Genomic DNA, 11640 nt, shown 5'->3' with positions numbered 1-11640 from the left:
AGAGGTTTATATGACACAAAAAATAACAATAAAACAAGGTGAAACGTATCAGACATACCTTGAAGGATGAATGACTATGTCCAGGTAAAGGTCTCTGTGGGAGGAAAATGAAGCCACTTAGGTTGAATGAATTATCTTGCTATACATAAAACTGCTAATGAACTTGAATCTACTGATGCTATCAATTAACCGTCTGACAATTTGGGAAATGCACATAATGAGACGAGAAGGTTGATACCACTCTCAGGTTTGTATGCTGAATATTTAACTACAGCCGTCATAAATTAGCTTCCCCCTGTGCCCAGTCTTTTTGCTAAGCTAAATAACTGATGGCTGTCATTTCATACTGAATGAACAAATACACAAATGGTCTCAACCTTATAAACATTTTCTTTAAAGAGAAGTGTGGGCATGCTCAGACAGAAGCTACCAAAACACCAGTGCTAGTCTCTTTTTTCTTGAGGAGTAAACCTTTTTTTTTTTAGAGTGTATTTGTTTGGTGCTGTGCTCACCTTCTTGTTTTTTGTCTTGTCTGGCTGCTGTGCTGTCCTACGCTCTGTGCCCTTGTCCACTTTGTGCCCTGCGGTACTAACCTTAGATATTCTCGGCATATCTGTGTGGGGCTGTGAACGCACAGAGCGAGCCGGCTTGCTAGTCTTGGCAGGTGCGCAGTACATCTCCAGACGCCACAGCTCACAGCTTTGGAAGCAGCACTCATCCACAATGCCACGTGACCGTCGTGTACTGGAGCCATAGCCTGGCTTACCTGTTTGAGAGGAACATCAAAATTTACATTGTACTATGCTGAAAAAAAGGAGTCAGAGCCACCCATACACTGAAAATGTCACCCTCTGTCATTGTAGTCCAGGTAGCTTCCACACAGAGGCCCGTGCTCTGCCAGGCAAGCTTTGAGGCTGCACCCCTGTTGGCTATCCTCTGCTATTCATTCACATTTTTGGCAGAAGCCTGAACACCCTGAAAGCGCAGAGAACATTGACGTTGATGCACCTTTTATGCCAAGAAATGACTTTAAGCTAAACAAAGGACGTCAAGGCCATCAGAGCTGTAGTGGAAATATTCTTGCTGTAGTATAATTTAAAAAGCAGTTAAAGATGTGACACTTTTTGACTCAGTGACCACAATAAGTTCCACAATGCTCACTTCCTTTTTCAGCTATCTAACGCACCCCCCTTTGGTGGCCTTTAGAAAAACTCTCTCCAGACTCTACATTTGCAATTCCCTGCTCACCTTGGCAATATAGCCCCAATGGGCTTTTCCCTGTTACCAAATGAAATAATAATAATTTAATATGGCATTTACAAGGAGGAAATGCCTTTCTCGCTCAGTATTAATAGCTCTTGGCTCAGAAGTCTACTAGTGCTGACAAAGTGCATTAACTTTTGCTCTCTGTTTGCCTTGTCCTGACGATGTCGTTTTAGACAGAGCAGTTTTCATTCAGAAAGCATCTGTCTCCTCAGACCCTCAGGCACTTTAGCAGAGGTGATGCTGATGGAGGTGTGAACGAGAGCAGGGGAGGAACAACAGAGAGGCTTTCATGTTGTGCATCAGGTAGAGTGATGCTAAAAATATACTGTGCACCTGCATTATTTAGAAAGCAGAAGAACCAGATTTACACAGACTCCCCAAATAAATGTTAAATTAAACATATAAACAACAAAAGAAAAATTTTATTTAGCTCTTTACATCTGTATTTTTATTCATTTTGAATGTTAATCTATTGACAGGTTTTACAGCCAGATTTTCCACAGTTTTTCTTCATAATTCTTTTCTTACATTCGGGACAATGTATTTAACCTATTTCATCTTTGAAGTGTGTTCGCTCGGACCAGCCTTGGGTGTTATATTAACAATTGATGGAGAAATATGACTTTGAGCCCTGGCTGATGATTATATAATGGCTGCTGAAAGCCAAAAGAGGGCCATGCCTTGTTGCATGGCCTGTTTTCCAGTCTCTCCCAATAAAGCCTTACAAATTAACATCCGCTATTATTCTGAAAATAGCTCGCAACCCTGCTGCACAAACAGCTGGAAGGGAGAGCAAAATCAGCTGGCACTGCTTGTAACATTTAGGATAATCAGCTCAGGCAGGTTAGGGGAAAACATGTAATAATCGGGTCTAAAAGCTTTAAGAGGTTTTAAATGCTTTAGTTCCATGGATAACTGCTGTAACCCTTCATAAGCAAAGAATTGTTTTCTCTGACTGCTGTTAAAGAAATAAGAGTAAACAACATTTTCTGCCAGTGCTTCTTGCTTTATGGCCCCTGCTGTTTGAAATGGAATCTGGGTAAAGGATGTACACATGATCATTAAGGTATGTTTTTGGTCAGAAAGCATTTGTCAGCAGTTCAGCCAATATGATGAGGTAGAGTGTAGTTGTGTCTAGTTGATTTTTGTCCTCTTATATTGTTGTGTTATGTTCGACAGAAAATATGCTAACAATTTGTAAACATTTGCAGTAATATTTAAAGAAATACTGGGCCTATTGGCCCAAGTACAACTACTCAGTTGAAAATCTGAGTATCACCACTGGTAGAATTAAAAGATAGTTTGGAATAGGTTTGTAACTTCCCCTTTTTGGAAGATGTCAGCTTGTAAAATCAAAGCTTTCCTGCAACATAATTCACTTCTCCCCAATTTAACTGTTTGAAACACACTGTTTCTCCAGAACATAGTAAAATATATTACTTCTGTGTAGAACTATTCTTCAAAGTAATGAATTTCAACAAGAAGTAGTGGCAAGAGACAACTGCTGTTTCTTCAAATACTGGTGAGATGATGAAATACACTCAGGGAGTGTGCATTGCTTTTTAATGGAAGCGGGGCAGTTAACTAGACATTTATTGGAAAAACCTGCCAGCTCCTCATCCTTAAAGTCTCTTTTTCTACTCTTGCAAAACTCCTTGTTTTAGAGTGTGGAATGGACTCACTGCTGCCCTTTGTGGCATTGAAGAAAAAAAAAAATCACACACTACAACTGTGGTTTTCACCTACCATTGGTGTTTTTAGCTGGTGTTTTCCGGCCTCAGGAGGTGGTAATGAGCCCATTATAGTTTGGCACACTCACTTGTACAAATGACAAAACTGAGATTTATGCTTTGTCGGAAGTGTTGTAAAATTATATTTCTTGGTTTTGGAAGAGAAAAGCATGAGGACCATTAAAAAAGCAGTATAGAGTTGCTTCCTTGAGCTTTTTTATGAGACCTTCTAGGACTGTCTCCATGCAGCGAATGAGACGGGGCTGTTGTCTGTCTGAACATGGCCTTGTGCTGCAAAAGTGGTTTGAGAAGGATGGTTTTATATGTTCTGGCATAGCTTCTTTCTTCCATAACTCTCAGTTGTCGTTGGAATAAACTGTATCTGGGGTGAATCCAAACTGAATAAAGCCATGGGCAACAAACTTTTCACAAGCACCTTTCAAGTGTTGGATTCTATCGAGTATTCCTTTGGAGTGGAATGTTCCTTGAAATCATTTAAATCAGGTGTCAATCTGCAGCATCTAGTGTCATCGCTCTTGTCGGATTTGAGTGTTTACCAAGCGTTTCATCTGGTGCCGCTGCACTGCTCCACCTATCATCTTTGATTTGGTGTTTACAGACTCTGCACACTAGGTGTTCATTCCTCTAAGGAACAGCCCCAGAATTCTCCCATTCCAGTCATACAGAAACAATCTGGGTTTTACAGCTTGGTCAGGGACAGTAAAAGCCCGTGGATTCTTGGAACTTGTGCACTGCAAAGTGTCAGGCAGTTTACAACTAGGCAGGGGCTGTAAGAGCTGCTAAAGTACTAGTGGAAACTGTCTTTTTATCACCGGTAACACAAAGAGTTTATGGCATGAGGAAAGTGTTCCTCATACTGTGACACTAGAATCTTATTCAAATGTTTGGCCACTAAAATTAAAGATGTTGTTTACAGCATTATCAATATAGATAAAATGGGGGTAGTAGTGTTTGACCCATACAGAAAAGAACAGATCCTGGGGCCATTCTTGAGGCATATTTTGGAAACTAGGAGATAGGAAAATACTGTATATATGGAGTTATTTACCTTTGGTGGTTCTTTAATAAACTGGATGAAAGAAACTTTTGCAACACAATAGGAAACAATGAGAATATTCCTTCCAATTTTAACTGGAATTCAAGACATCATTTTCTCTATCACTGCCTCTATTTTTGTGGGACTGTTGATAACAAAGTGTGTACAAGTGATCAACAGTGTGGATCACTGGAACTGAAAATGCAAGACAATTTATGAGACAACCTAAAGTGAAGAAGACAATGCCAAAAGTGGCCAGCATATCAACTATCTCTGCACTAATGCATTGAGACATAACTTTACTTTTTGTAGACTTTCTACATTATGTGACTGGATAGGTTTAAAATTTAAAGTACTATTTAGTCCTGTTGTGTCCTCAAATCCCAAATGTATAGATCAAAATCTGGAGGACACCTGCTGCTCCTTTGTTTTGCTGAGCAGTGCTTCACACAAGGTTGGACATGTTCTTTTGCAGGTCTTAATAGGAAAATTCCTACAGGAATGGAAAGGACTTAGAAGGTCTTTCTTCAGATGTCAGTGTGTTCCACTGTGTGCTCAAGTACAGTGTATAAGGGTGGGGTTGGTGGGGTGGGGTGTCCTGATCATCCTGTAATCCACATAATCCCCCTGCTTCTGAAAGGACAAGGTCTAGGTACAGTGCGTACAGAAAGTATTCAGACCCCCTTAAATTTTTCACTCTTTGTTATATTGCAGCCATATGCTAAAATCATTTAAGTTCATTTTTTTCCTCATTAATGTACACACAGCACCCCATATTGACAGAAAAACACAGAATTTTTGACATTTTTGCAGATTTATTAAAAAAGAAAAACTGAAATATCACATGGTCATAAGTATTCAGACCCTTTGCTGTGACACTCATATATTTAACTTAGGTGCTGTCCATTTCTTCTGATCATCCCTGAGATGGTTCTACACCTTCATTTGAGTCCAGCTGTGTTTGATTATACTGATTGGACGTGATTAGGAAAGCCACACACCTGTCTATATAAGACCCTACAGCTCACAGTGCATGTCAGAGCAAATGAGAATCATGAGGTCAAAGGAACTGCCTGAAGAGCTCAGAGACAGAATTGTGGCAAGGCACAGATCTGGCCAAGGTTACAAAAAAATTTCTGCTGCACTTAAGGTTCCTAAGAGCACAGTGGCCTCCATAATCCTTAAATGGAAGACGTTTGGGACGACCAGAACCCTTCCTAGGGCTGGCCGTCTGGCCAAACTGAGCTATCGGGGGAGAAGAGCCTTGGTGAGAGAGGTACAGAAGAACCCAAAGATGACTGTGGCTGAGCTCCAGAGATGCAGTCGGGAGATGGGAGAAAGTTGTAGAAAGTCAACCATCACTGCAGCCCTCCACCAGTCGGGGCTTTATGGCAGAGTGGCCCGACGGAAGCCTCTCCTCAGTGCAAGACACATGAAAGTCTGCATGGAGTTTGCTAAAAAACACCTGAAGGACTCCAAGATGGTGAGAAATAAGATTCTCTGGTCTGATGAGACCAAGATAGAACTTTTTGGCCTTAATTCTAAGCGGTATGTGTGGAGAAAACCAGGCACTGCTCATCACCTGTCCAATACAGTCCCAACAGTGAAGCATGGTGGTGGCAGCATCATGCTATGGGGGTGTTTTTCAGCTGCAGGGACAGGACGACTGGTTGCAATCGAGGGAAGGATGAATGTGGCCAAGTACAGGGATATCCTGGACGAAAACCTTCTCCAGAGTGCTCAGGACCTCAGACTGGGCCGAAGGTTCACCTTCTAACAAGACAATGACCCTAAGCACACAGCTAAAATAACGAAGGAGTGGCTTCACAACAACTCTGTGACTGTTCTTGAATGGCCCCGCCAGAGCCCTGACTTAAACCCAATTGAGCATCTCTGGAGAGACCTGAAAATGGCTGTCCACCAACGTTTACCATCCAACCTGACAGCACTGGAGAGGATCTGCAAGGAGGAATGGCAGAGGATCCCCAAATGCAGGTGTGAAAACTTGTTGCATCATTCCCAAAAAGACTCATGGCTGTATTAGCTCAAAAGGGTGCTTCTACTAAATACTGAGCAAAGGGTCTGAATACTTATGACCATGTGATATTTCAGTTTTTCTTTTTTAATAAATCTGCAATAATGTCAAAAATTCTGTGTTTTTCTGTCAATATGGGGTGCTGTGTGTACATTAATGAGGAAAAAAATGAACTTAAATGATTTTAGCATATGGCTGCAATATAACAAAGAGTGAAAAATTTAAGGGGGTCTGAATACTTTCCGTACCCACTGTATATGCATGTTTAAGTGCATGCATGCTGTTTGCACATTCTACTTCTCTCTACAGCTCCAATGAAATTAACAGGGACGGACAGTGAAAAGGACGTCTCACTGATGGCAGCTAAAAGCAATTCGCCTCCTCGCTCAGTTCCACCTTCAGTCACTACGCCATTAGACAAAACACAAAACATATAAAAACATTACCATGTTTCGTATTTGGCTGCTTCATGTACGAGCAGTTAGTCTTGGCTAAAACGGGTGGATTATTCCATCTTGTAATTCATGAGAGTTTGGGCACCATTCTTTTTAAGGAAAGTAAGACTATATATTTCATTATCGCTCTAGAATAAGTGTGAATATTTCTGCATGAACTAAACGTGACTTAGGACAGGGAGCTACTTAGCACTTTACTCAAACAAACTCCCATGAGAGATCTGTTTCATGGAATGAATATCCCAGTGAAATCAGCCACAGTTCTGCTGCTAAAGCATTACAAGGACAACTGAGGATTTCTAGGTCAGGCTAATAATTGGAAAAACTGACTACGGTTGTGGATTTCTTCTTTCTGTTTCTGAGACCGCAGTTTGTTTCATTACCTTAAAAAAAAAATTTCCACCAACTAGTATTTAGTATTTCTGTCAGGGTAGAAAATATGTAGTCTTAAAGTGCAAGTGTGCTACTTTATTGGTTACATGTGTAAGGTGGATTGGCAAAAGCTCTCTCTGCACAAAAAGCCCACTGTCGTTGCAACACTGCTTCTGGACACATTATCTGAGGGCTGCCAAGTTCAACACGGCCAGACTACAGGGGAAGAGTTCAGGGAAACAAGCATGCCTCCTTTGGCTAAGCTGTTACGCTGCAGACGACTGAACCCAAATGGATTCTCCAGATATTTTATGCAAACTGCACTGGTACATGTGGCGATCAAATTAGAGGACAAGAAAAAGGAATAACAGCAAGAATATATGAGAGTAACAGAAACCAAGCAAGAATATTTTTCAAGGCACAGAACCCTGCTGCATAAACCTCATCATCTCTACAGAAAAAGGATGGAGTGTGTCTGAAAGAGACCTGTTTTACAACACAGGAAAATGTGGCATTGATAGATGGACGCTGTGCAGTTCAGTGACTGCTCAGTGTAAGGTAATGCAGAAAAGACAAATACACCCCCCTTCCCACATATAGATCTGTTCCTCTTTAAGAAGTGTATCCTGCATGAGGATTCATGAGTTACGCTGGCTTCATTTCAGCACTTTCTAATGTGATGAATGTGGGCAGTATGCTATACTTCTGTAGCCTGTGAGAAATATTTATAAAACCGTAGTAGAATATCGCTATCAGTATCCAACCACTTGTCACATCATCCAATCTCTGGACACCCCAATACCTTGTAAAGTCTTAAACATTTCATCAGCTTTTAGCTGCAGATGCTTTTTGGAACCAATTTACAAACCCTTAATCTTAGATATAAAACATATCCAGGGAATCTCCCAGTGAGTTTGGCTTTGCGGACAAAGACTGGCCAAATGCTGTCCAAGACTAGTTAGTCTTGAAGACTTGATCTTTTCATCATATGAAAACACTGAATGCACAATGAGGAAGTAGTTGTCTACCCAGAATCCAAAACACTGACTGATGATTATGAACAAATTGATTTTACAAGAAGAATTCTAGGTCTACATTTACTTAAATGCAGTAGTTGACGATGCACTCCCTAATCTTACACTCTCTAAATGAAGAGAACATGGCCATTTATACAAGAGAATTGCTGTAGCAAAGGGAATCCAAAAACCAGAAAGCCTTAAATGGCAGAAAACTGGCAAATGCACAGGCTGTCATGACCACTTCACAGCATGTTAGTGTTGCCAGCAGCATCTGGATGAACAAAACTCACAGCTTTGCAGCAGATCGGTGGCTTGCCAGCAACCCTCTGGCAAACACCGTACAAAGTGCCTAATGCAGAGAACGCTATTGACTTGTCCTGGAGAAGCTGCATGCAGGGGTGGAGAAATGTGACAGGGTGGGGAGCAGTAGCAAGGTGCATGGTGACCCTACTGCCCAACAGAACGCTGAAACTGGATGAATCAGCAGAAAGTCTGATCACATTGAAGGACAATGTGTTGCTGTGTAACTCAAAGATTTTTTTTGATGTATTTATTTGTGCAAAGCCTTACCTTAAGCAACAACAATGTGATTAATACCATGCAACTGAAACACTTGTTTAAGTTCACAGTTGGGGTTAGTTTAAATATTGGTGTGTGACTGGATATGAACTCTGGTATCACATCCATTCACAGTCCAAACTTTTCACACACTTACTCTCCATCTAGCTACATGTTTTGCACCACTGGACATTAATTATATGCAAAACCATCTAATATGAATGCAATTCATAGGCATAGCTAGCAGTGCATGAACAGGCAATGGATGAAAGAGGTCTACTGGTAAGAGCCTCTGGGATGAGACTGCAATGTCAGAGTACACCAAAAGGCAGACCCAGAACAGGATGAAGGGATTATGTATCCCATCTAGCTTGAGAATGTCTCAGGATACAACAAGGAGAGCTGGAAAAGGTGGCTACACAGGGCCAAGACTCAGAGGAGTGGCAGAACATGGATGGAGCTCTTTTATATATAAGGATGCCTTTGTTGGTACCATTACAAGGTGCAGGTACCGGAGTCATGAGCAAAACTCTTTCTCAGCAGTACAGAACAAGATTTGGCCAAAGCAGAAAAAAGTCTTCAGCCCAAGCAAAAACTGTCATTTGACCTTTTAAGACAAGCGATGACATACAGGACAGTAGGCCGAATAACTAATGGATGAATTTCCATGAAATGTATCCCCTGAACCATTGAATGTTCCCATTCTCAGATCAAAATTTCAAACTTTTAAAGTTTGTCCAATACTTTGGCTTATTTATACTAATCTAAGGCAGTGAACTTGTTAAACATAAGTTTGTGAACATGCTTGTGGTAGCATTTAGCGGAAAGAAGTATACAAAACAATTTCATGTAACATGACTAGACATGAACATATTATACTTAGTTATGTTTGGCTTTTAACCTTTCTTTGGATTTGCATGACTATACACTAGCCACTACTACATCATTCCCTCTGCTGTGCTGAGGCTGGGATTCAAAAACAGACCCCTTCATGGCCCCGAGTAAGCACCCGTCACCAGGTTCTTCAGAAGGAGCATTTACTAACCCTTTCAGGTTTGTAAGGCAAAAGCTATCAACTGCTGGAAAAGAGAGCAAATGCACTATACTGTAGATGTCGCTGATTTTCCACAGATATCTTATATCTTCTTCTCTCCTTTTTGAAATTGGCAGGTGGCAAAGTCTACCACATGCGGAAAATCTTTCATAACTTTGGGACAAAACCAAACCATTAATAATAGTTTGTTATGTCAGAGCAGCACTGGAGTCAGAGAGATGATCAATTATTGTAAAAATACAAAATGACTTTTGGTGGAGATATGATGCTCCTCAAGGACATTTGGTGCAAAGTGGCTTAAGTGATGGATGTCAGCCAAAGAAATGTGAATAATTATGTTATAAGCTTCAGCCCTGTGGTGAGCCAGCTACACTACAAATGCACAGTCACACTGCTCCTCTCTGACAGAATGGTCAGGATACATGTCCCAAGAAACACTAGCTGTTGGTGGAACATTGCACCTAACCCTGTTAACGCCACAAATACTGTGCAGTTCTGGGTTGGGTTGTAACCCTTAATAGAAATACAGTATGTGAGATTTAAATCCTGGGTTCTTGGTGGAAGATTTTGCTTTCTGGTTAGCTTTCTCTGCTCTGGTGGAAAAAAGAAAAAACCTTATATCAACATGTACAGTAGGTTCTACCCCACCTTGGTCTTAAATATGCTCAGCCAAATTCCACTTAAAGGGCTTTCCCCACTTGCCACTAACAGCATAGTAATTCTATGTTTCATTCAGGTTTCTTGGCTTTAGCCCATAAAGTTGAGCACTGAAACAAAGGGGTGAATGTGAACTTAAAGAAAACATGTAACAATAGCAGATGAATGAATGAAGGTAGAAAGAGGACACTGATGCAAGGAAGGACAAGACAAGATGTCAAACTGGCTGCTTTTTTATTTATGAGCTCACTGGAGGTGGGGAGCTCTGGGACAGACACAGCCAACCTTTATGAATAAATAAAAAGTGCACTTACTGAAATAAAAGCCTCTCTCTCCACACACAAACTGCAGCGTGTCGACCAGCTCCGCCCCGCACAGGGTCTCTGGGAACGCCCCTGTTGTCGTCGGAGTCAGGGTGAGGATGCACAGCAGTAGCGAGAGGGTGTGGCTACAGGAGATACAGCACATCGCACTCTGCGCACAGGGAGAGAGAGAGAGAGCTTTAATAGCAGAGCATCACCAGAGAGAGAGAGAGTATTTTATTTAATCGCTAATTTAAGCCAAGACAGCCACACTTTCAAGGTCTGTTGTTCTAAATACAGTGCTGTCTACAGAGCAAATTTGCTGTGACAGCTGGTGGCTCAGCGCCTTGCTGGTAGTGGTAGTATTACACATTATTGCCATCTGAGACTGAAACCAGCGGGCTTAAGGCTTTTTCTTTAACATTCAGCCAATTTCTTTTACTAAATAGGAAAGGAAAAATAAATTAAAGTGGTAGTGGTCACACATCGTACATTTACAGGGTTTCGGAGATGTGTAAGAAAATGTATAAAATCCAGACTTTCACTTGATGCCAAGCAGCCAAACAGGAAGCTGACCAGCTCTGATGCTGTGATGCGTCTGTGCGTAACAGAGTAGAGCGCAAATTAAAAATACATTTCTTCGTATGTCCCTACTCAGTCCTAATTAGTTAACAAAAGTCCATGTAAATAAGTGAAACTTAAAAATGTATCATTAATGACCCGTTAGTAGAGAGGATTCCTCATTTCCCCTGTGCCAAAACCCAACAGTCTGCGCATTATTACGCATAGAACTAAACGCAAAGTGCCTCAGAAAAGAAGAATAAAAAAGCAAAAAGCGCCAGGGGATCTTTCCGATCCAAAATATGAGATGGAAAACGGATCTCCTTCCAGACCCAGTGCAGGAAGCTAAGTGGGCCAAATATACATAATAAAGAGAATAAACACAGGACATTATCAATATACATCACAAACCCAACCACAGGGTCCCGACGCATTTAAGAATTTCATGGCAAGATCTCCTCTCTCTTAAAACCGCGGCAGCAGGTTATATATCGAGCACTTGATAATACAGACTCAGCAGTAATTACTTTGAAAGGTCCAGAGCTGCATTAGGGGTTTCTGAAAAAAAAAAAAA

General features: G+C 41.2%; 1 protein-coding gene across 3 annotated transcripts in view; it reads right to left on the bottom strand.

Moving 5' to 3' along the window:
- Nucleotides 1-11640, bottom strand: part of igf1 (insulin-like growth factor 1) — a 17038-nt gene that overhangs the window by 4577 nt on the left and 821 nt on the right. For 2 of the 3 annotated variants that reach the window (XM_020613660.1, XM_020613659.1), the window contains exons 2-4: nucleotides 10518-10677; nucleotides 513-766; nucleotides 59-94 (exon numbers count right to left, since the gene is read on the bottom strand). In XM_020613660.1, coding sequence (XP_020469316.1) covers nucleotides 59-94; nucleotides 513-766; nucleotides 10518-10677 — 450 coding nt within the window. The remainder of the gene's footprint in view (nucleotides 1-58; nucleotides 95-512; nucleotides 767-10517; nucleotides 10678-11640) is intronic. The other variant, XM_020613661.1, reaches the window with a different exon arrangement.

Source organism: Monopterus albus, unplaced genomic scaffold, assembly GCF_001952655.1.
Source record: "Monopterus albus unplaced genomic scaffold, M_albus_1.0 scaffold136.1, whole genome shotgun sequence".
In the NCBI taxonomy this organism is placed as follows: Eukaryota; Metazoa; Chordata; class Actinopteri; order Synbranchiformes; family Synbranchidae; genus Monopterus; species Monopterus albus.
Note: the sequence above shows the minus strand (reverse complement) of the source record. Positions and strands in the feature narration are given on the sequence as shown.